Genomic DNA, 27,323 nt, shown 5'->3' with positions numbered 1-27,323 from the left:
AATGCAATGTACGATTATTGAAGGAAGATAACTATAACCTTGTTAGAAGCTGAAAACCGGAAGAAGGGAATATCTTATTGATTATAAAACTTTTGCAATTGAATTTCATATTTTCGTACGGGTGTATAAAGGTGTTATCCTACATTTGAATATTTAAATTTATAAGTTTATACATAATAAGGAGATGCGGTATGAATATAACGAAATCGCAGAGTCATAACTTAGAATAGTCACATAAAACATGTGACGGGATCCAAGATGTTTGTAAGCGTTTTAACACACCCCATAACTTAGCTTGGACAATGATGCAGCAATACATCATAGGAACACTTTAAATCAGTTGCTTTTGACTTGACCCTCTAGATCAGTACAAAGCATAAACACAACTCACATTTCGATGTAATACACTACCTATAGATCTAAGAGTACTTGTAGTTGAAGTTAAGGCTACAGTGGTTGACTAATGTTCAAATCATAAATTGTAAGTAAAAACAAGATATCATGTTCTCCCAGACCATTATATTTTCACCCAAACGTTAAGCGATGAATTTAATGTTCGGTTAAACACAACATGACTTACAGGAGTAACCCGTAGACGATTCGAAAACTATACAAGTATCGCCGTTTGCTCAATATAGGAGAAAGATATCAGATGACGTGTGGTATGAGGGCAAATGAAACAACGTAGTTATCAAAGGTACCAGGATTATAATTTTGTACGCCAGACGCCTATTTCGTCTGCATAAGACTCATCAGTGACGCTCACATCAAAATATGTATAAAGCCAAACAATTACAAAGTTAAAGAGCATTTAGGATCCAAAATTTCAAAAAGTTGTGCCAAATACGGCTAAGGAAATCTATGTCTGGAATGAGAAAATCCTTAGTTTTTCGAAAAATTTAAACTTTTGTTAACAGGAAATTTATAAAACATGACCACATTATTGATATTAATGTCAACACCGAAGTGTTGACTACTGGGCTGATGATACCCTAGGGGACGAAACGTCCACCAGCAGTGGCATCAACCCAGTGGTGTAAATAGTTATCAAAGGTACCAGCATTATAATTTAGTACGCCAGACGCGCGTTTCGTCTACATAAGACTCATCAGTGACGCTCATATTAAAATATTTATAAGCCAAACAATTACAAAGTTGAAGAGTATTGAGGATCCAAAATTCCAAAAAGTTGTGCCAAATACGACTAAGGAAATATATGCCTGGAATACGAACATCCTTAGTTTTTTCGTAAAACTTAAGACGCGCGTTTCGTCGAACAACGCTCGACCAGAGACCAAACACTGTAGTCGTATAATATTCGTATAATAGTGAATGTTTGTACGCACACACAACAATCCCCCACTGTATGTAATGTTGACAAAATAATACGATTTGATAAATAAATGTCTTTAAAACTGTTTTGATTAATTACTAAAGGTTGTTATTACTTTACACTTGTCATTTGTTTGTCTTTGAGCAAAACAAGGGTGCCATTGGTGTACAATGCAAGGATATAATATTCCAACGATTTTGATATGATATGAACCTTTGCTTATTTTTCGTCATTTTTATGTTGCCATTTTGTCGTTTTGATTCTTCTTTGATATTTACAATCTCTTTTTAAAGAACAGTCAACCAGAAAACTGTTCCAAATAACTTCAGAAAAGTTAATATATCCGTTACGGATAAACACGAATCTAACTACTAGTGTTCAAAATGAACAATAAATCATGAGATAGCTGGTCAAATCAAATCAATTGTATAAGGGAGATTCATACTCATAAGTTGAAAATAAACTAACTACGCAATGGCGTAAAACGGAAAGCACAAATAGACCAACAACAGTATATAAACTAAACATAAAAAAACTAAATACTGTGTAACATAAAAATTAGGAAATGTGGTATGCATGATTTCAAATAAGGCAAATATCCATTAAATTTCAAATGAAGTTGATATTTGCAGAAAATTACACTAAGAAAATTGTAATCGGGAACAAGACACGTAAGTTTGCATATCATATTGCAATTACTTTCTTTATTTGCTGCATGATGTACAAACGGAATGTAGATTTAAAGTACAACTAACATATATGTCAAAAGTACAAAAATATTCTTAGAATTATATTCGTGTACATTTTCATTATCATCTTTACTTCATAAAATTGAAATATCCAAAGCATTTCATCTATTAGTGTAAATTATCTTACTATACAGCATTCAATATTATTTGAACTTAACCACTTATACGTCTACCTTGTATTCTAAGATATTATTTATACTGTTGTAGCATGTTATAATGCAAACGATTCTTGAAATAACAATCTATGTCCGAAAAATTGTACAACTAGAATTTTTTTTTCTCAAATAATGAGATTTGTTTCCAATGACCATTTAAACCTTATAAATGTTACGAAATTCACTAACCGTTTGAAAAAAAATATTCAAGGATATCAGCCATCTCAATAAACTTTTACATGGCACTGGAATCAAAACAGTTGAAATAGTCAATCCAATAAAAAGTTTAAAACGTGTTAAACCTATTGTTCCAAATAGTTGTTTCAAATATGGATATTACCATACATGCCAAAGAATAAAAAACCAACATGGTATTATAGATAATTCAAATTCGTATGGACATTTGAAATTACAGCATGCAACCATATCAATACATACATTTTATGTAACTCAAAAGTGCTTATCGCTAAGTTGGTAATACCCTTCGAAAAGAAACGGCAACCCCACTACTTGAATTTACAGAATAGACATGCGCGCATTAAAATTCGAAAACAAATTGACAATGTCATGTCTAAAACAGAAAAAAAAAACAGAACACATAACACAACATAGAATCTATAAAAATGAGCAACACGAACCTAACAAAATCCGGGGGTGATCTATACAAAATCCTAATTGTGGGTGAAAACATGCACTAAATCATTCCGGCAACAAATGCCGGTCTTTTGTGCGCATGATAGTCGAGGGTCGGCACTCCACAGCTTTTGTACAGACTAATGGATACTATCTATGTGCACTCATTCATATGTGTTAATGTTAAGTTATGTTCATCAATCAGGACTATATTTTGTTTTTGATCTTTGTATCATATCTGCTTGCTCATTGTGTCAAAGTATATGGTACCAATTTTGATGGAACTGGTGGTTTTAAATGAGTTCTTGTAGTGATGACTTGATGAATAATGGTCGCAGTTTAAGAATTTGTTTTTCAGAAATCAAAAATCAAAATCAAATCATTCGAAGAGACGGGCGTTGATTGAAAGGCTGAACAGCTTTTCATTTCTTTAAGACATTTGCAAATTTTAAATTCTCTGATAAAAACACATTTCAGGGGCTGAAATAACCAAGTCTCTTCTATGGTATATGCTGACATGTGGATCGATCATAATGGTATTGTTTGCAATGTCTGCACTACGATCTACATTTTTCAAAACAGGTAAAATATATAGTTTTTCATACAAAGATACCAAAAGTGTTTCAAGCAGTACTTTATATTTGCCACCCTTAAGTATATATATCTCTCGAATAAAACTAAATATATATATACTAACAAAACGTAATAAATGAAAATTAAACGCCTGACACAGTCTTCAGTAAAATCCAGCCAAATTAGTGTTACTTTTGTGTCAATACAAATGAAAGAGAATGCTCATTAGCTGGTAGCAATGCTCTGCAGTCTATGCATATGATTCTATGCACTATGGCAGTTATGGTTTATTTCGAGAAACAACATAAAAATTAATTTTGTTTCGTACTCGGCGACAAAACTGGGGAAGGGCTCGTTAGAACCTCGTTCTTCCTCAGTTTCTCAGCCTCATACCAACAAAAATATATTTTTCTTTCATTGACCTAATATTGTATATACAGTTGAAAGCCAAGTATCTCATGTCATTTAAAACAATACTTAATCCTTTCGAAATCATCAACTACAACTTAGTAAATATTTTGTAAAACTCTTTGTAGTTGATACCTGTTCAGAGTCAACGATTCGGAAGCCATGTTGTCACAAAAGCCCAGAGAAAGAAGAAACTAAGAAACAATCAACTAAGAAACAAGCTGCGAAGAAACCAAGGGTATGCTGATTTAATTTATTTTTCAAGTGATCAAAAAGCATAGCATTTCATGAAATTTCACTGCGATGCATATCCACCTAAAAGTAACTTTATTTCTTAATTATTGCATGTCCATGAATATTCAAATTCTCTTTTCCATTAAAAAATTTCATTCTCATAAAAAAAAACTCTATTTTATCTATCAAAAGAAATAAAATATCAAATATAAAAGTTGAAATCAAAATTGATACTTGAAACCCCATACTTGAGTGTAAAAAAAACTCCACATCTCTTTAATCAAAGTTTATTTCTCTTCGGTGTCGGTTTTTAACAACGTTTTAATACAGTAGTTTACTCTGTTAGTATATGGATAATATGTCTCTGTTTCCAAACACCAAAAGTTCAACCGTTTGACTATGCTCAGGAATGGCATATATTCAACAAATTTTGGTATATTGTTGCCTTCAAATTCGGCATATTGAAACATTTAATGAATAAAATAAAATGTGTTTTCCTCTAGAACCATGTAGTGTTTTTTTTCAATACGACGAATCTAGTATAACGATGATTTTTTTGCAGCAGTAGAAACCTATATATATATCGTGCAACAATTAAATCCACACAAAGCATGAATTTCAAGAATAATCATCATATATTTCAAAACGTAGAAGTGATGATTTCCTGTCATTTAATTTTCTGAGAAACGTATTTTACCCCAATATCGAGTTCAGTAATTTATTTCTATACAACTGCTTCAACAAAGTCAGGTTACTAGTAATTGGAAAACAATATCTATAACTTAAATATTATTCGATTGTTGAAAGATCTAAACAGGCAAACACTACATGCCTTTTTAATAAATGTAATTTAGTAAATAATGTGTATCAGAATACTTTTTCAGAGAGCTTACAGTGATCAATTCATGGAGGTTACTCTTAATCAACTAAATAATGGTGAACGAGTACTTATAATAGGACAGACCAATGAAATGGACGCCAGTGCTGAAACCAACATATGATGTGTTAGTTTACGTTTTCTCAATGCTGAAATTTTACTTTTAAAGTATTGTTAAAAGTTGAAAAGTGATATTAGTATCACTTTCAGTTGATAATGAAAACGCACGGTTTAGGACCAAATTGACCCTTAAATGTATATATATATGTCTTTATTTTGCAGAATAAAAGTATTGTATTTTTAATTCTTTAGTAAAGCCTAAAGAAAAATCATTGAAATACTTAACACTGAGGATAGTCAAAATAAAAAGTCTCTAATTAAATGTCGAAATCAAAAACTCAAACACATCAAACGAAAAGATAACAACTGTCAGGCGTATATACTAAATTTAGTCCTGGTATCTATGATGAGTTTATTGGAAACGTTTGTAAATGCTTGAACAAAATGTTCTAAACAAAAGTCCTCTTATTGTTCAAGGTTTTACTTTTCTATAAGCCTTTGTATTTCTATCACCTCCCTGTGTTTGGGGTAGGTTTTAAACAATCAATATTTTGTTCACGAGCTTGAGTGTTGTAATATTGATTGTCTAGCTCTGTTAATTGTATTAGGCTAAAATCTGACAGAAAAAAACCCTGTATGAATTGCTGATTATTTTTACTGTTTCTATATATCTTGTATATTTCTCATGATAATTTATGAAGCCGTAAAACATTGACATGGCATTATGGCAATAACACCTATACAAGGTATATCAATGGTTTCAACTATATTTGCACTTGTGAATTTTATATTTCTGATACTTTACAGTAGACACTTTTTAGTCCTTATCATACTATCTTATAATTAAAAAAAATGTAAAATGTAAAAATTCATAAATTGTTGTCCTTACTTTTGCTTGTTTTTGCTCTTATACCACGGTTTGGACTTTCTAAGCATCTTAAGTTTAGGTCTCTCGGATTTCCAGTTTTCACCATTGAAATTTTGGAAAGATATGAGACAAGTAATTCCATTTTATTCCGATGTTCTACGTAAGTTATTTGGGCCATGTTTGCTAATGAAATGAAACGATGCTCTAGACCAATTAATTAAAACATTGTATGAACAATCATATTATCTAGACACAGTAAAAACAAATTTTAACAAATCTGCTATAAAATTGTATCCGAAGTTTCAGAATCTTAAACTGTGAGAGATTTGACAAAACAGAGATACAAAATGATGGCAAAACTCTCCTACGTCATTAGAAAATATCTTAAATGCGGAAAACAAAGACCTTCATTTATTTGTGGAGAGTGTGAACATGCGTGAAGTCTGTCCACGTACTAGGAACAACAATATCATTTATTTTGAAATATATATTTCCATACAACAAAATTATTTGTATTTACCCGTGTACATTATTGTCCAAGGTTATGGTTGTCTTTCTGGTATTGTTTTACACCTTGCTCCTTTGTTTTATGAATTTTGTATTAACATTGTGTCATAAATAAAATTTATTCGTTCAGTGTATGTTCACTTGTTTTTGTTAATATGTATTTTGATTGATAAAAGCAATTGCAATTGATGTTTCATGGTATGTCTTTCTATTTTGTGTTGTTATACTATTGTTTAAGGTTGTGTGAAGATAGGGTCACATTAAAACTTTTAAACTCGATGCATTTGTTTGTACCTGTCTTTTGTCAGAAACCTGATGTTTTTCTCATATTATATATGTGTTAGACCGTTGGTTTTCCTATTTGAATGTTTTTTCACTAGTCATTTTTGGGAGCCTTTATAGCTTGCAGTTCGATGTGAACAAAGGCTCCTTGTTATATGCCATTATTGACATATGATAGTTTACTCTTTCAAAGAATAGTTGTCCCATTGGCACTCATGCCACATCTTATTTCTATGTAATATCATTTAGATCATATTGCCACATACATATATATATATATAACAGACTTAAAATTTAATACAGGGAGAATATGTAATAAAACGTGATAACATGTCATAATCATAATTATTGTCTGGCCTGTGACAATTAAGCTGCAGAATCCAAGACATTCCAATTACTATCCTGTTGCAGATACACTAACTACTAGTATGTATGAAGCTAATATTTCAGAAATTAGTTTGGGTGTAGTGTATGGAATGAATATAAAAAGTGTTCATGTTCTACTGGCATATTTCATCTGACCTTGACCTACTATGTATAGTTTACCGTTTATTTTCTGAGTGATATTGTTTATTCATCAGATACTACATGATAAAGGGCCACTACAAGAAATTATTGCAAGGTGTTCATAGAAATCATCTGTCCATGTCCCCATTTTCAATCATGGTTCATTGAAAAATGCAAAGATGGTGTTGTGATTGTACCTATTTCTCATATACTTAAAGAAATAGGGCCACTATTTGACTGTAGGGAGTAGTTTTAAGGTGTAAGTGTCTGTCCAGCAGGATTTATTTGACCTTGACCTCAGGTTTATGGCTAGTCAATGCTTTGTTTTCATGGGTATGTTTTTTTCTTAGATACTATTAGCATATATATTTATTGTAGATTGTCTGTCTGACATTATTCATCTGATCTTGACCTCACTGATAATTTTAAATCTATGTGATACTTGTAGTTAACCTGTCTTATTATTAAGAAATGTTAGCGTGTGCAACACTGTTGAACATATAATAATAAATTGGGTATTCTTGAATATGCTTTTTTTATATTATCTAAAAATTTAGAAAACTAAATAGCACATAAATATATTTTTTTGTTTCTCATTGTATTGTTCCATCACACTTTATATTCTTCATATTAAAAATGATCTGATTATGGTTTCAAATAAGTTATCACAGAATAAACAGGCTGTTCCCCTCCTGAGTCTTCTACTGTGTTAAAAGTAAGTGCTGAAATATAGAAAAATAAAATAATTATAAAAACCCAGTGCTTGTCTTAGTAGTATGTTAAAGTTCCAACGCAGCAGTCCAAAATGAAAACATGCCACACAAAACATTAAAATATGAGCACAAAATATTTCACAATAATCTGACCTTTACTATGCAAGTTAACTTCCATTGATATCATTCTAAATTTAATCTCTTTAACTATATATCTTACAAACTTCTAAACAAAAACTGTTGAGTTACTACATTGATCATTACATGATTAAGTTATTGTTTACAAGTATATTTACAACAACAATACATGTAGACAGGAGGTAAATGCATCTATTTGTATGTGAATAAGATGTTAACTGATTTAAACTGGCATAGTGTGTATATAATGTTATATAGTGAAAAGTTAACTTATATATCAAGCTAAAATTCAAAGAAACTTTCAAAGATACATTGTGTAAGGTTATATATATATTCTGATATAGGACTTACAACTTCTCCTAAAATTCTTTTGTACGTAACTGTATTAAATAAACAACATAATTTTGTAGGTTTTTAAAATTGTGCTTACTTATTAAAATAATCATTTGAAAATAAAGTGAAAATTGTTTTTAGATGTTCAATCACTAATTTTTACCAATTTCCAGTTTTGTACATCTTTTTGAGTTGAAATCCAGTAGAAACAACAAAATGTGTTCATAGGCTTCTATAACCAAGACCATCATATTTCGAAGAAGAACTAAATATAGCTCAAAATCCTAATTTGGGATTTATTTTTAAAATTTGTAAGGGGCCCCACAGAAACTCATATATAGCCTATGAACATTGCATTACTTCGTTTAGTGTAATTTTGACTAAAAAAATATGTGACTAAAAAAATGAGTCCATATTGTCAGTAAAATACAGAATTGAAAAGAACAATTCAAAGTTTTTCTTTAGATGCTATTTCTTGGTCTTGAAGATAAGCTGCTTTCCAAATTTCAAAACAATTCATATCAGTACAATACTGCAAAATTAATATACATACTGTATTTTGGCCATAAACAATTGTCTCTAAATTTCACAAGATCCCATGAAGGTTTGACAAAGTTTTTGATGACTGAAAAATTTGACCACAGACGGAACCAATTTGACACTGCTGATGCTGACGAGAAAACTAGGATAACACTGTTTCCCTTTTGCAACATAAATGATGCAGGCTCGTCATAACGTTCACCATATAAAATACAAGAGTACTCATTTTTCGGATCGCCATTATATGGTCCAATTCCTAAAACTAAATTTTAACCTTATCATAAATTCACAACGGTTTTGATTCACAAAGGGCAAATTATAATTTTGCTATCTTGGGCAGGCACATGACTATGTGAGACTCTTAGAACAAAGCAGACCCTTCATGACAGGATTGAAAAAGTACATCAATGTTATTAACATACCTGACGTCAGATGTATTACTTCTTTCAGATCCTTGTAGTCCCTGTTAGATAGTAATAAACCAATCATAACTATGTGTATACAAGATTGCTGATGATAATTACTTCATTATTTCATATGATGAGAAGTTTTACTATTGTGCCATGCAGGGGTCTTTTATAGCATATAAGTACAGGTTTTGGTCATAGAAGCAAAGCCTTTTGGTTACATTCTCATCTTTAGGTGTCTGCAGGTTAACAGTCATCTTTTTGGCATTCATACTCCTTATTTTTATATTGAATGTATATTTTTACAAATATACATATTTTAAAAAGGAAAAAAAATATGTCTTTCATTTTTTTTGGCACTCTTTCACAAGTTGGTTCCTACAAACGGTAAACCTGTTTGAAACTGCACTCACTGCACATGTTATCTATTTTGTTCTACTTTCATGGTTTTTTTTTTTAAATATGAATTCATTGCCTCAAATATCATTAAAAAATTATAGAGAACCAGTGGTTTCAAACTGAAAAATACAACTTTTAAAATATCAAATGAGCATTATTCTTTGAAACGAGTTAAAACTTTTCACCTGAGGATTTCCAAGTAAACCATAACTTGTTTTTTTCAGAGGGCCTCCTCTACCAGACAGTATTTCATCCTGAAAGTAAAAATGTGATGTCTTTAAAAACTAGTAGCATCAATTTGATTTGGTAAAAAGAGGGGTTTTGCAAGTCATTATTTGCAACTTAAATTGCAAAAATAGTGAACTTGTTCCAGCGTTTTAAAACTATGATAATTTTATTGTAATATTGATAAATGAACAGGTAACTATTATCTTGAAACATTATTAGTGGAGATAGTTCATTTGTGATGCCATAAACTTAAAAGATATCAAACTTTAAGTATTTGACCTAAATTGGCCATTTCCTTAGTTATTTCATATATATTGTTTGGTCAAAATACAAAAATGTAACAGCTTTCCTCAAAAAATATATTTTACTTTTACTATTAATTTTTTTAAATACATTTTGTATGATATCTCAAATCATGTTCGATTCAGCAAAGCATTTAAGAACCCCAAATAGCAAGTACTAATTTTAATGAACATTATTACCAAACCCAACTTCGCCTTTGTGATAATCTTAGAATTAAGTATTTTTTTCATCTCTTTTGTTTCCTTGCTGATTTATCGCAAACATTTCATTTTGAACATGTAATATAGATTTTCTGAAAGGAGTTATTTTACAAGACATTTTTTACCCACCTCTTTCTTGTGCTTTTTAAACAATGACTTTGGCTGCCAAAGTTTAGAAAAAGTTTTCACAAATCCATTCTGTTCATGATAGCATTAATAAAATGTAAACTTTACAAACTAATTCAGTCCAATAATTAAAAACCTTATATGATGAAATAGGTTGCAAAAACATATTTCTATCACAAAAAATGTTCACTGTATAAAGTTAAAAGTTACTTTTGAGAAGAAAGTTTTGAACAAAGGTATAAATTGCTCCTCATTTATAATATCTCAGGAAGAGATTAATTCTGAGCCTTAGAGCAAGAAGTGGGAAACATTTATTGACTAGCTGATATATATATATATATATATATATGGTATCTTTGAAAATATCTTACTATGTATCCTAACTTTGTACAGAATTCAAATAAAATTCTAAAATGTAGACTTTATCATGACCACTGAAGCATACACCTTATATATTCCATATATTGTATTGCTGTAACTTGGAACAAATTGACCTAAAAAGACATAGGGGTATTCCTCTACTTTGTAGTATTTGTATAATAAATATAAATATCTTGTTATCTTTAAACAAACATTTGTTCATATTAATGTGCTCAGGAATACTGGTTTGTCTCCTATTCTTTTGATATCCTTTGGTACAAATTAGTACCATTCTTAAACTTCCATTGCAATGCATCCTAACTTTTGTTAGAATTCATAAATATTAGATATGGGTATGCATTTACATAACAGGCATTGAAACATTTAAACTATAAATTTGCTAAAACATTAATTTAAAAAAAAAGGTTCAAAAAAGAGAAATTTTCTAAAAAGTTAAGTTTCTCCTAGCTATGTTTCTATAAAAAAAAAGAAGCAAAACAATGGTCAATATTTTATGTCATTTCCTGAAGAAATGTTTCACAACTGTCAAATTCAATATACAAGGTTTGAAATGTTGCCATATTTTGTCCAAATTAAGCCATTACATCCACTGAATATCCTTTATACATAACAGTATATGCATTGAAAAATTATGGTAAAAATTCTCATTCAATTTTACTTTATGATGATTCAAATTTGAGGAAATTATTAAATTATATGACAATATACTAATATACAATATTTCAAAGCAGAAATGGTCAACTTGATATTTTCAAACAAGTATTACTACACAATAACATCAAAGGCTCTACTACTATAATTGAAAATGTCTGTATCTACAAAATATTTATAAGCATTCAAAAAATTAAAAGACTGTGTACATAATTTGTCTTAGATTTAAAATCCAAACTGAATAAAAAAACATAATATATTAAAATGCAAATAATAATTCTTGTAAAGGAGAGCTTATTATAATTGTAGGTATAAAAAATAAAATCATGCTGCCTGTTGGAGAAAACAATCTGTGTGAGGGAAAGGGAGACAACTATACCATTTCCCCGCTTGATTCCCGTAACATTTCCTCCTGTTCTTGTTTATGTCTACAAAATCTTAATTCTTTTTCTGCATCCATACGATTTCTCTCAATTTTGCTCAACAACTGTTTTTCAAGTCTTTCACGTTTCTTTTTGTTTTTATCAAAGGTCTAGAGTTCAATACAAAGACAATGATAAAAAAAAAATAACTATTATATAAAGTTCTGCAAGAAGGTATATATATCTTTTCAAACAAATAGGCCATTTTTGGAAATCTTATAAAATCCTTGTTATTTTGTCATAGGTTTTGAATAAAAAAAGATGCCAAAAAATTAATTGTTAAATTTATAACAATTTAGCCCGAACCATTTCACATTAAATTGTCAATGGCTTATACATCACACATTCTATTTTAAAAATAAGGACATGGATCTTTAATTTATTATGCTTTTTCAGTTCCATTATTTACAAACTATCAATATTTAACAGTCTTTTAGAACAAGCTTGTTATTTTGCAACAGTGTAGCCATTATCCTTAAAAAAGCAAGATGTAGTATGATTGCTAATGAGATTAATGTCCACCAAAGATCAAATGAAATGAATGTAAGCAATTAAAGTCAACCATACACCCTTCAACAATGAGAAAGCTTTTCTCTCATGACTATCATGATATTCTCACCTGCATCCTTAACAATTCTGCCTCTTTCTTATTCTCATTTAACTTTAGTTGTAAAACTCTTTGTAATCTTTCAGCTGTGTCATCTTCTTCGTTGTCAGACAATTCAAGTTTGTTCTCGTCTAACTTTTGTTCTAACACTTTTTCTAATCTCTCTGCAGTATCTTCTTCTTCATTGTCTGATGGTACATGTTTGTTCTCAATTCTGACCTCTGGTTCTATAATATCAACTATAAACACACAGGAATGTTAACGTTTCATAAATTTAATGTAAAAATAAAAAATATAGGAATTAAACATATAACACATGTATGGAGGGTTGTCTCATGGGTACTCACATCACATCTTTTTATATCTTTGTAATTTATTATGCAATAAAAGAGACTGCAGATATTACAGTATTGATATTCAAAACTCGTGAATCAGATCAACAACTCTGTGGCCAAAAATAAAAACAGCAAAAAAGACACACAAGTTCATAAAACATCCAATGTAACATAGTAACCAAAGACCGAAGAATACCAAAAATAGGGGATTAAATTTAGTCTTAAGGGAATACGATACAGTAGCAGGGGCAGATAATAACGTTTTCAAAGCTGTTCGTGTTGTTTTCGCGACGTTGGTAACCAGAACGTTGTAATTTCGCGATGTTTCTAATAAGAACGTTAACATTTCGCGACGTCGCTTTAAAATAAGTCAAAATTCGCGGAATATTCACTGACGTCATTAATTTCTTTTCCGCGAAATTCAAAAAGTACCTGGTAAAAAAGTGACCATGAAGTTTCTAAAAGACGGAGAAATCCGCCGAAAAACAGTGAGATTAAAGGAAATACGTGAGATTTACAAAAAAAAAAAATCAACTACAATTTTGCATGACGAAAGTGAAGAAATAGGGATAGACACAAAAGAGAGTACTGACATGGAAAGACGGAAGAAGAATTGTGCAGCTTGTTAGTCTGGCACTAAATAACTGCCCAAACTGCACGGCCCAATAACACATTCGGAACAAAACGACCAGCAATAGCTAATTATGAGTATTGGTAGTTTCTTAACGTCCAGCGGCAAATATTCAATTGCACATTTATGACATCCAAATGTTATTTTAATGAAACTGAAAGAAATGAGAAAATATATGAACCCGTAATTAATTAGAAAAATTTAACAAAATCTATGAAGCGTATGGTGGCCGAATCTGGTCAGGTATTGAAATCCATACACAAAAGTCATTACTACGGCGCGTTGTACAGCTGTGCAATATTTTTCATGATGAGAACTGTTATTTTCATTTATTGATAATGAATTTGAAGTTAATAATACTATTTCAGAATCAAAATAGTTAAGTTTGTGTCTTTTTTTCTTCTTTTTTTTTCTTGTTTAGCATTTTGCAGCCTCCAAATTTTACAGAGAACTGTCATTGTAAGGCCAAATTTAACAGATTATCAATGAAATAGCAGAACCAACTGCATGTGCGAGACCCTCATCGTAAAGAAAATAATAAATAAAGAGAGTGTCTCATCCTGTTTTGGACTTGAAATTGGTACATAAAAAAAATTGCTGATTTTAATTGATATTTTAAAAACATATAATATTGTATGTGTATGTAGAAAAACTGTCAATAAAAGTCCATTCAAAAGATTGCAAAAAATATATTGGTGTCGTTTTTGGTTTGAATATTATGCAATTACTGTCTTTTGGTGAGGTAAATGTGTGGTTTTATTGACTTTTGAAAAACGGCCTTAGTGAATATCAGTTTTTCAAAAGTCAATAAAACCACATATTTACCGAAACAAATGACAGTAAATATTTTATTCCATATTCCGAGAGAAATTAATGTAATAGAAAATATTTACCAAAACCAATTGTACATCAAACGTTTTTTACCAAAATTATACACGTAAAAGCACGCGACGTTTTGCGCGGTGAATATCCTTTTTCCGCAGGTGAATATGCTTATTTACTAGTATTCAAAATCCCATTCATATAGAAAAACCTACTAATATTTTATCAATATGGAATAATAGCAAAATATTACCAATAGATGCAGAATTTCACGTTAGTTTGTTTAATTGCTTGTATTCTTTTTGTATATGAAACTGGATGTAATAGACCAAAAAATGCCCGTTCACATGCTGTTAAAAGGACTGGTAATTAAATGGTGTTTTTTGGTATTGTTCATCATATTTGTATTTTGTTCATTGTTTTGTACTTAAATCAGGCCGTTAGTTCGCCTTTTGCGTTGTTTTGCATTTGTCATGTATCTATAGGGGCCTTTTATAGCTTACTATGAGGTATTGGTTTTACTCATTGTTGAAGGCCGTCCGAACACCTATAGTCATGATAGTCGTTTAGTCATTTGGTCTTTGATTGAGATTTGCCTCATTGGTAATAATACCACGTCTTTTTATTTGTATAAGCATGTCCATATTGTACTTCAATGAAGTATCGGCAAATGTACACTAATCATAGCAGACAGACAGATCAGAAAGCATACACACGTTAAAACTCGTCGTATAGTTAGACAATCGGACAGACGAACAAAGGGTTTTCAATATAGCTCTACTTCTAGACAAACAAGTACGCCAATATTCATACGTTTATGCCGTAAAAAAAAGGTTATGTAACTTATCTATTGATAAAGACATCTTTTAATATTATTCTCTTAAACCGGCTGCTGTACTTTCTATGAAATATTATATTACAACTTCATTTTCGGTCGATTGAGGCAATAATGGCATGAGTTAAATTGCACAAAACAGCTCTTATTATCAAACAAAAAGTTCTGCTAATAATTTAAATTGGAAAGATGATTATCTTTTGAATGTAAAAAAAAATCAAAATACGTCGGGACCTTTTAAAGTTGACGATGTGGTATCGGTTTTGTCATTGTTGAAGGTTACATTGTTGTCAATTTATGGTATCACCTCACTTAATTTATTATAGTTGGTTCACATTTTGTCATGCCAATAATGTTGTGTATCCTCTTACAGTACATGAAGCAATTTAGAACTAATGTCGGACGGAGATGCACCTTTATACTTCTATCTTCTATCAGATTTTCTTTTTTGCCGCACATTTGACAAAGCAATCTTCTAGAATCCTTTTTATAGTCTTTTTTTTTATTATGAAAAGGTTCCTGTCCAAATTTCGTTTCGTAAATGTTTAGCACTAATGATTTTCCATTTTATGATTAACCATCTTAAAAAATTTTATGATAAATATCAACGCTTTGAAAAACACCTGCATATACCTGACAGCGAATTCGTGTACGGCGAAAACGATCACACGACGTTGTTGCGATTAAAACTTAATTTAACGTAATTTAGCGCCATGCTGACAGACGTCGTAAAAAATTAAAGTAAATGGTTTTTATTGAAAAAACAAGCACATGGACCCCATTTTTTTTCTTTTGCAATCAATCAAGTACTGTTTCAAGAACACTCCGCCAACATTTCAGGGAAAAATCAACGATCAAACTGTTTCTGCACTTCTGAAAAGACGCAAAAATAAGGTCAATTTCTTTATTTCGGATATAGCAATCTAAATCCGGAACATGATGATTTAATTTAACCTTTAACTTGTTTAAGCATGTTGATGCCGTGGATCAAGGGAATATTTTACAAAAAAAACGGTTAAGTTACGACTTTTCGTTCAAAAGTATTGTTACTTTCTTTAAAAGTCATAATTTATGAAATTTCAGCGATTTTCTTCCCAATATTCAAATTTCGAACCAAATTATCTCAAAAAGTAAGTCATGAAGGTACTTTTTTCTTTGCATATTTGAAAAGTACACATTGAAATTGACCTTCTGTCAAAATTTTAAGAAAAAATCAACGAGGGATCTCTACTGTATCGTATGCCCTTAAATGTCTAAGATATCTAAAAGATAGCCTTTGCTTTTTGAAAAACAAGGTGCAAATTGGGTACTTGTTGCAATTTGGACTCTGTTACTTTACACCAGACTTGTATATATAGGTCATTGATTTGTAGTGTGTATTTGTTGTTCTTTACCTATTTGTATAACCTCTTCTGTATCTGACTGGTATGGCAACCTTCCTTCTTTACTTTTTAGCTGATAAGATGATACTTCATGTACCTCATCTGAAAATATAACTTCCTTGATTTCAATAGGCTCAGCTGTTTCAATAGAAAAAATATGTCTTGATTTCAGAAGTTTAAAGTCTTTATATGGAATATCTGAAATCATGACAAAGAAGGACAGTTTATATAAACAAAAGAAAAGCTTTAAATATTGCACTTTAAATGTTGCACACATCTTTGTTTTTATCTTCAACTTAACATGTTAGATTTTGCTTCAACTAATTTAGAAAAATTTGTAAGGGTTCCGCGGAACCCAGTGTCTCGCCTACTTTTGCTGTAAATTGCAGGCTAAAAAAAAATGAGGAAAAAAATCAATAAAAATATTCCTCTTGATACTATCTTATGATTGTAAGAAGCTTCTGTCCAACTTTGGTAAAAATCTAGGATAGTTAATGAATCTAATAAATGTTTTGAAAACTTTAAGTTAACTGCAAATTGTATATAATATTAACTGAAAGAAAATATAAGTCCATTTAAAAGTAAAATACAGAAAAAATGGAGTTACTTTTTTACAAAATTTACTTCTGGATACTATCTTATGATCATACATAAGCTTCTGTCCAAGTTTGGTGCAAAACCCAGGATAGTTTAAGAAAGTTATTAAAATTTTAAAAACTTTAACCACAGAGTGAATGTAATGTTTCACCGCAGAAAAACTAAAGTCCATTTAAAAGTAAAATACGGAAAAAATGGATTTATATTCTTACAAAATTTACTTCTGGATACTATCTTTTGATCATAAACAAGCTTCTGTCCAAGTTTGGTACAAACCCAGGATAGTTTAAGAAAGTTATTAAAATTCTAAAAACTTTAACCACAGAGTGAATGTAATGTTTCCCCACAGAAAAAACTAAGTCCATTCATAAGTAAAATACGGAAAAAATGGAATTTTATTTTTACAAAATTTACTTCTGGATACTATCTTATGATCATAAACAAGCTTCTGTCCAAGTTTGGTAGAAATCCAGTATAGTTTAAGAAAGTTATTAAAATTTCAAAAACTTTAACCACAGAGTGAATATTTGTTGACGCCGCCGACGACACCGACGACGACGGAATGTAGGATCGCTTAGTCTCGCTTTTTCTACTAAAGTTGAAGGCTCGACAAAAAGGAAAGTCACAAAATAAAACAGACTATCTTTGGTCAAAGGCTAATTATTACAGGTTATATACAACTAATCATAAGAATCACTGTAGATAATAATTTTTACAGAAATAAAATAATCTTATATCAGCCCATGCTTAACAGACATGCAACAATTCATTCATTAATATAAAATGCCATGCAATTGAAACCTTGTTACAATCATTGTATTCAGGAATTTACTACAAGTACTGTACTTTAACAATAGCTTTAAGTACCAAAATTATAACTTCTTTTCATTTAATTATATATCATTAAAATTAAGTGCTTCCTCAATTTATTTTCGATTTGACCTCATTACTGACACTATTCTCATAGATTTCATGGTATATATATATTAATAACAACAATGACACTCTGTAACCTGGGGCTAGTCAATTTCCTGCCCACAACAATCATTTATTTTTTCTATTTCTTCCTTCCTGAAATTCAATTCATTCGTTTTTATTTCAAAACTAGGATATGATATATTTTTATTAACATCTGACTTCCTGCTCTTTAATCTGGACAGTCACCCTGGTGCCAGATGTTCCTTCCTCCATAACCTCATGTACATGTGTAATTAACAAAGTCACACCAATAAGGGAACAACCATTTAACTTCAAAAGGGTTATGGATTTTTTCTAAACAAAAATTCTGAATCCAGATTTTCCCCAAAAAAATTGGGAATCAGACGAAAACCCCCCTTTTTTTGAGGGGTTAATGGTTGCTCCCTAATTAAAATTACTACATCAGAACACAGGGTCTTATCCTTTAAATTTAATAATTTTTCAAAATTGACAGAAAAAATATGAATTATCAAACCTGTATTTTGGAATAAGTTGTCAACCTGCATCTTAGTTTCTGTGTTATAAATATCATCTCTGTTAAATATTCTGTAAATAAACCTCAGTTTAAACATTAGTATCAAGCACATTGGTAATAGTACAAGTTACAACAGAAGTCTTATCTTTTTAATACCTCTGAAAAATTAAAGAGATAAAAGATGTTGTATAGTTGCCAATTAGAAAAGCTTTCCACCAGAAATCAAAAGACAAGGAGGTAAACAATTATAGAACTCCGTAATGGCTCCAATAATGAGCAAACCCATGCTCCCTAATGATTATGGTCAATATAATACACTTCACAAAATTCTAAATAATTCCAAAAATAAAAAGCACTAGGCTGACTTAAATACATAGCATTAACAAGTGAAACTGTGAGCTACTGCTCATTGATGATACCCTCAACTAAATACTTGATGGTTAACCGGAAGTTGTTGAGTGATGAATCTGAAAATGCATCACACATTATAGCAAATTTATATAAACCCTGAAACCAAATTTCAGAATTCCTTGTAATGAAGTTCTGAAGAAAAATATAACAACAGTTTTCAACTTGGAAGTCATGTGTAAAATGATGCAAGTGTTCAGTAAACAGGAAGTTGTTAAGTAATGAATCTGAAAAAGCATCAAACAGTATAGCTGACTCATATAAACCGTGACATCAAATTTCAGTAATCTTTGTAATGTAGTTCCTGAGAAAGATGCAACAAAATAATCATGGGACAGACGGACAGACTAACAGACTGACGGATAGACGGAAGGACGGATGGATAGACAAACAGATGTCTCTTTGGTATCCTTTACCTCTCTTTTAGAGCTTATTCTTTCAAAATAATTAAACGAAAAATTTGAGTAAATAATTTATACAGCATAGGCATATATGTGTATGATCAGGATCATATGTGTTAGCATAGACCAAAGTTTGGCTCCAATACTATGCAAGCTACTGGAGTTACTGAATAACAAAATTTTCTGCTTTCTTTTGGTATATATTAATTTTAACTGTGGAAAAAATCATTGGACCTCAAAATCTATAGGAATTCTTATTTAATTATCTCCTTACATTCATGTTTTATTGCACTTCCATGTAAGGTTCTGGTTTTATTTTCCAGAAACCTTTTTTATGCATTAATCTCAGTCTATTGTTAGTCACAATAATCCTTGACATTATAGTGACTTCCAAATTATCACCCGTCTTCCTCCTTTTATATGTGAACATATTTCAAAGTCAGTTTGCTATCCTATATATATGGTTCTAGTGTTATTTTCTGGATGCCCCTTCACACTTATTTCAGTCTATTTCTAGGGACTATGACCTTAATATTAAATTTTTAATGACATCAAAATCAATAGAAATCTCTCTCTTATCCTATGTAAGTATTTATCCATTGTAAGCTTAAAATACAATATATATAACTATGTTCTCCACTCATAAGATTAAATTTCAAAAATGTAAAACAATTAGCCATTTATTGTTCAGCCCTATTGTTGGTGAGGGTTACATTTACTAAATCTTTAGTTTTCTATTGGCCATGGTGTTGTATCTTTGTCATCCTTCTTACTGATATTTATTACCTCCCTTTATTGAATGGCCAAACTATTACAAGTTGACTTCATAATTGTCTGAATGATAGATGTTCATTTTTCCTCAAACCATACAGGCCAACCTCAAAATGTCTTTACTCAAATGCACAAAAGTTAGAAGTCAGTATTATTGGTAAGGGGAGATAATTCCATTACATTTTCATCTTCAGCATTTTTTAATCATGACTAACTAAGAATTAGAAGATCTCCATAGATACATTTGAGTCTGCATAATTTGTATTTTTTCATTTGTTCAATAAGAGAATAAAAATATTTTTTATCTGAAGATTTGAAAACTTAGAAACTGTAAAAAGCTTTGATCTCCAAAAATGAAACACTTTTCAATAGTTATATTCAAAGGGTTCTCTAATCCACTGAATGTGCTCTTTAGAGATAAAAACCGATCACACGATGTCAGTGAACACAGAGATTATAAATTGTAATCTTTCTTCCTTTAAATTGATACACTATTATTATTCCTAGCAGTACAATAAGGATGTGATAGATCCAGCCATTTTCCAAAGAGGGTTCCCAACTCAGAATAAAGGGAAGGGGGAAGCATGTTCCAACAATATGTCCCCATTTAAAATGCATTGATTATCCTTAAAATAAAGGGGTGTTCTAACACCCCCTTCCCCCCCCCCCCCCCCCCCCCCGCCCCCTCAAAAAAAAAGAAATAAATAAAAAATAAATCAGGATCTGCCACTGCCACTGCCTAATACAATAAGGCCGTGTTCACATTGACCTAAACTTGGTGTTGTGTTAGTGTAACTCACACGTAAACAAAACAAAATTACGTTCCCATTGATAAAACTCAATGTTTACATGTAGTTTAAATCATGTTTTGTCTACATGAAGTCGATAATCAATGTAGGCCTTGTGTAGATTAAGTGCACACAAAACTAGATATTTAGAACATGAATTTTACCATGTATATTTAAAAAAGAAACAATTTTGGAATAAAAATAATATTTATAACAATTATTAATAAAGTTTTTTACAGAAATATTTGTATAAACTTGATATATTTGTTATAAAAAATACTTAACGTACCTTTATTAACCCCTTATCAAGACTGAAAGCATCGTCATTTCCGAAAAAATAATCCGTTTTAAAAGGTCTTTCTGAATCGACTGGACGTTCACAGAAATATTTGCCACTGATGTTTACTCATACAACGATTCACTCATAAATACATAACTAAAAATGTGTGAGGTAAATTGTTTTGTTTTTTTAGTATCTCAGATCCGATAAAATACACTTACAAACATAAAAAAAAACATTACCCCCTCCTTTTGCCAAATACTCCTTGGAGAAAAAATACCAACAAAAGACAGAAAAACAATCAGGAATGATAGAAATGTAGTGATCCTTAACATCTCAATCCTTTTCATCGTCTGTAAGCTAAGCACGCTGATGCAGCCTACGTTTTCTAATGCGTAACCGAGACATCTTTAGTATCTTTAAACTACTGGAAATCATCAAAATGGCTTTCATAAAGGAGCAACCACTTAACTTAAAAACTAGAGGCTCTAAAGAGCCTGTGTCGCTCACCTTGGTCTATGTGAATATTAAACAATGGACACAGGTGGATTCATGACAAAATTGTATTTTGGTGATGGTGATGTGTTTGTAGATCTTACTTTACTAAACATTCTTGCTGCTTACAATTATCTCTATCTATAACAGTACTTTCTGTGGAAAATGTTATTGAAAATCTTCAAATTTTAAGAAAATTGTTAAAAATTGACTATGAAGGGCAATAACTCCTTAGGGGGTCAATTGACTATTTTGGTCATACTGACTTATTTTTAGTTCTTACTTTGCTGTACATTATTGCTGTTTACAGTTTATCTCTATCTATAATAATATTCAAGATAACAAAAAAACAGCAAAATTTCCTTAAAATTACCAATTCAGGGGCAGCAACCTAACAACCGATTATCTGATTCATCTGAAAATTCCAGGGCAGATAGATCGTGACCTGATCAACAATTTTATTTCCTGTCAGATTTGCTCTTAATACTTTGGTTTTTGAGTTATAAGCCAAAAACTGCATTTTACCCCCATGTTCTATTTTTAGCCATGGCGGCCATCTTGGTTTGTTGGATGAGTTACCGGACACATTTTTTTAACTAGATACCCCAATGATGATTATGGCTAAGTTTGGTTAAATTTGGCACAGTAGTTTCAGAGGAGAAGATTTTTCTAAAAGATTACTAAGATTTACGAAAAATGGTTAAAAACTGACTATAAAGGGCAATTACTCCTAAAGTGGTCAACTGACCATTTTGGTCATGTTGACTTATTTGTAGATCTTACTTTGCTGAACATTATTGCTGTTTACAATTTATCTCTATCTATAATAATGTTCAAGATAATAACCAAAAACAGCAAAATTTCCTTAAAATTAATTACCATTTCAGGGGCAGCAACCCAACAACTGATTATCCAATTCATCTGAAAATTCCAGGGCAGATAGATCTTGACCTAATCAACAATTTTACTTCCTGTCAGATTTGCTCTAAATGCTTTGGTTTTTGAGTTATAAGCCAAAAACTGCATTTTACCCCCTATGTTCTATTTTTAGCCATGGCGGCCATCTTGGTTGGTTGGCTGGGTCACCGGACAAATTTTTTAAACTAAATACCCCAATGATGATTATGGCCAAGTTTGGTTAAATTTGGCACAGTAGTTTCAGAGGAGAAGATTTTTCTAAAAGATTAGATTTACGAAAAATGGTTAAAAATTGACTATAAAGGGCAATAACTCCTAAAGTGGTCAACTGACCATTTTGGTCATGTTGACTTATTTGTAGATCTTACTTTGCTGAACATTATTGCTGTTTACAGTTTATCTCTATCTATAATAATATTCAAGATAATTACCAAAAACAGCAAAATTTCCTTAAAATTACCATTTCAGGGGCAGCAACCCAACAACGGAATGTCCGATTCATCTGAAAATTTCAAGGCAGATAAATTTTGACCGGATGAACAATTTAACTGCTGTCAGATTTGCTCTAAATGCTTTGGTTTTTTGAGTTATAAGCCAAAAACTGCATTTTACCCCTATGTTTTATTTTAAGCCATGGCGGCCATCTTGGTTGATTGGGCAGGGCACCGGACACATTTTTTAAACTAAATACCCCAATGATGATTATGGCTAAGTTTGGTTAAATTTGGCCCAGTAGTTTCAGAGGAGAAGATTTTTCTAAAAGATTACTAAGATTTACGAAAAATGGTTAAAAATTGACTATAAAGGGCAATAACTCCTAAAGTGGTCAACTGACCATTTTGGTCATGTTGACTTATTTGTAGATCTTACTTTGCTGAACATTATTGCTGTTTACAGTTTATCTCTATCTATAATAATATTCAAGATAATAACAAAAAACAGCAAAATTTCCTTAAAATTACCATTTCAGGGGCAGCAACCCAACAACGAAATGTCCGATTCATCTGAAAATTTCAGGGCAAATAGATCTTGACCTGATGAACAATATTACCTCGTCAGATTTGCTCTAAATGCTTTGGTTTTTGAGTTATAAGCCAAAAACTGCATTTTACCCCCATGTTCTATTTTTAGCCATGGCGGCCATCTTGGTTTGTTGGATGAGTTACCGGACACATTTTTTTAACTAGATACCCCAATGATGATTATGGCTAAGTTTGGTTAAATTTGGCCCAGTAGTTTCAGAGGAGAAGATTTTTCTAAAAGATTACTAAGATTTACGAAAAATGGTTAAAAATTGACTATAAAGGGCAATAACTCCTAAAGTAGTCAACTGACCATTTTGGTCATGTTGACTTATTTGTAGATCTTACTTTGCTGAACATTATTGCTGTTTACAGTTTATCTCTATCTATAATAATATTCAAGATAATAACAAAAAACAGCAAAATTTCCTTACAATTACCATTTCATGGGCAGCAACCCAACAACGAAATGTCCGATTCATCTGAAAATTTCAGGGCAAATAGATCTTGACCTGATGAACAATATTACCCCGTCAGATTTGCTCTAAATGCTTTGGTTTTTGAGTTATAAGCCAAAAACTGCATTTTACCCCTATGTTCTATTTTTAGCCATGGCGGCCATCTTGGTTGGTTGGCAGGGTCACCGGACACATTTTTTAAACTAGATACCCCAATGATGATTGTGAACAAGTTTGGTTTAATTTGGCCCAGCAGTTTCAGAGAAGAAGATTTTTGTAAAAGTTAAGAACGACGACGGACGACAACGGACGAAGACAGACGACGGACGCCGGACGCGGGACGCCGGACGCAAAGTGATGGGAAAAGCTAACTTGGCCCTTCGGGCCAGGTGAGCTTAAAAGGGGACGGTGTTCTGAGTCAGATTTTTTTTCGCGAGAACATTTTTATTCAATTGTTTTCGATGCTATCAATCAAATATTTTTTTTTTCAATAATTAACTTTATAATGAAAGGGGAAGCTCTGGATTCAAAATAATTTTTTTTAATCATCTGTATGACCAGAATATTTTTTTTTTCATATAGGGGATCAAAATAATTTTCAAGGCAAAATCCATTCCCCTCCCCCCTCCCCTTTTTGAAGTCAAATGGTCGTTCCCTAACTGCTAGAGAAGTTGTCCGAAAAATTTGCATTCATTTCTACGTAATGAACATTTAAATGACATGTATAGTTTACAAGTGTGGAAAAATCTTATGTACAGGTAACTAAACAAAGTTTATAGATGTGAACAAATTTAATGTGAAACCAGTGTTCATTACATTAAACTAAATGTAAACATGTTTACTGTATATGGTGTTTGATGTGAACATGGCCTTAGTCTATGAAAGATTAGTGTATTTATCAACTGCTATATAACACTATCTTTCAGTAATTGTGAGTTCTCTTAAGCTACGACTAAAATTTCTGTTTATTATTTATCATCTGTAGAATAAGTACTAGTTAGATTTAATCAAGCCAGAAGTTGGATTTTAGTGTTTTGTGTTCATTCTATTTTTTTTGTGATGGCTTATTTGTTATTGGTTGTTTGATTGCCCTTATATCCATCATTTGTTTACCCTTTTATTTCATTGGTATGAATGAAATTATCAGAGATAGTTGAATTGTAACACAAATATCAGGAGTTCCAATTATAATCTTAGTTATAAATGTACATTATATATATATGCATGTTGTCTTGTATTAGGAGGGAAAAAAGTATAATAATAATGATGAGGATGATGATGATGATAACATTTATCCATATCTTCTTTTTAAAATGAAAATGATTTTGAAATAAGAAAAAAAACTTTTTTTCATCCAAAAACTAAAGGAAGGTAAAACAACTAATGGCTTTTGTACAATAATAATATCTGAAATAAAAATGTGTCTGAGGGGAATATCTAGCTTTCTACAAAGACAGAAATAAAAGCTGAACAAGCAATGGTTATATATAAAAGTTTTATTATAAATAATCATGCAATCATTCAAAATCATGGCAAGAATCGTAAATGTAACAACATGCAATCAAATCAGTTTGGATGCAAATCAAATAATACATGCAAAATCATTACTAAAACGAAAGTATGGGTAACCTCAATTGTTATAAACATTTAGGATTTATCATGACTATTTAGTAAATCAATTTATTTCGAGCAATCTATTTAAAATAGTTAAATATAATTATTAATTCTCTTCTATTAAAATTATGAAAAAATATGATCTAAGGGAGACTATCATGACAAATGTTTGCACAAATTTGCAAAGAAATAATAAGCAATTTATTCTGTACTTTTCTTGCAATTTTATAACTTTTTCTTTTCATAAAAATGGTCAGATAACAAGATAAACACAAATCTTAATCATTTTTAACAATCCAGTAAATCATGAAAATTTACAAAAATATATTCTATTTGTATTTTAAAAATTGAAATGTATATCTATTTTAACATCAAAATTGTTCCTGTTTTATTCACTAATCAGTGTTCAGAGAATACTTTTGATATCTTCAAAATAAAGCTATCATAAATAGTCCTAAACTTAATACTTTATTTGAATAAAAAAAAAAACCACAACAACAAAACAAAATAAGGACAGGCAAATAACTTTAACAAAAACTATATATAATAACATAACCTTAATGTCATGGTTTCATATTCTTACGAAAAGATAATCTTTTCTTAACAAGAAAAGATAATCTTTTCTTAACTTGATTCTTAAATCCTTTCATGATCAGTTAACCTCAATGAAACAAAAGTGCTACGTACAATATAAATTCCCTTCAAGTGATTTGAATATCTACACAGATTTGTCGCACTTGAAAATTTCAATGTTAACATTAATTAAAAAGTTAAAAGGTTGAATATTTCAGACTTAGTACCTTTCACCCAAATCTGTTTGTAAAAGCAAGTAATAAGCACCATTATCTGAATTATTCTTCATAATTCTAAGTATTTCTGCAAAAAATGTGCATAACATTTGGCAAGAAACCTTGACAGTCAAGATAATATTGTAAAATGATAGACTAGAATTCGATATAAATATAAAAATATAACAACATCTGACTAGGGATTGACTAAGTTTAAAAACAAAGGAAAATTAAATTTTCATTTCCATAACAACCGTATTCTCATCATGCTCATCATCTATAATATCATCAAATTCTGCTGCCAAATCATCAGTGTACCTGTCATTTACTGCAGACCTGTTATTAAGTGAGGAGCTGTCGTCGTCTGCTACAGGTAATGGTGGAGGTGATGCTGGTTGAGTCATCTGACGATTCATGGCAGAACTACCACTCTGGATTAATGGAATACCCTGAAGAAGAAAAAGCAACATGCAGTTTCAGGTAATTTTCTTGGTTTTTATTTTTTTTTTAAATGAGAACTTCTCTCAATTATCTTGAAAATATACCAATCAGGATCCAAGAAAACTTCAGGTGGCCTATTACAGCTTTTGATATGGTATTGGTTTTGCTCATTATTGAAGCTCATATTTAGATCTTTATTTGCTTTGCTCATTATTGAAGCTCATATTTAGATCTTTATTTGCTTTGCTCA

The 27,323-nt window shown here is 30.9% G+C and overlaps 1 protein-coding gene across 1 annotated transcript in view; it reads right to left on the bottom strand.

The window, feature by feature from the left end:
- Positions 1 to 7,707: 7,707 nt before the first annotated feature.
- Positions 7,708 to 27,323, bottom strand: part of LOC139529994 (harmonin-like) — a 59,886-nt gene continuing 40,270 nt past the window's right edge. The window contains exons 12-19 of the mRNA XM_071326003.1: positions 26,951 to 27,081; positions 18,690 to 18,760; positions 16,652 to 16,741; positions 12,647 to 12,873; positions 10,577 to 12,137; positions 9,902 to 9,970; positions 9,333 to 9,373; positions 7,708 to 7,908 (exon numbers count right to left, since the gene is read on the bottom strand). Of these exons, the coding sequence (XP_071182104.1) occupies positions 11,979 to 12,137; positions 12,647 to 12,873; positions 16,652 to 16,741; positions 18,690 to 18,760; positions 26,951 to 27,081 (678 nt within the window). The 3' untranslated portion in view covers positions 7,708 to 7,908; positions 9,333 to 9,373; positions 9,902 to 9,970; positions 10,577 to 11,978. The remainder of the gene's footprint in view (positions 7,909 to 9,332; positions 9,374 to 9,901; positions 9,971 to 10,576; positions 12,138 to 12,646; positions 12,874 to 16,651; positions 16,742 to 18,689; positions 18,761 to 26,950; positions 27,082 to 27,323) is intronic.

This window comes from Mytilus edulis, chromosome 7, assembly GCF_963676685.1.
Source record: "Mytilus edulis chromosome 7, xbMytEdul2.2, whole genome shotgun sequence".
Lineage (NCBI taxonomy): Eukaryota > Metazoa > Mollusca > Bivalvia > Mytilida > Mytilidae > Mytilus > Mytilus edulis.
This window is presented reverse-complemented; position numbering and strand designations above follow the sequence as displayed.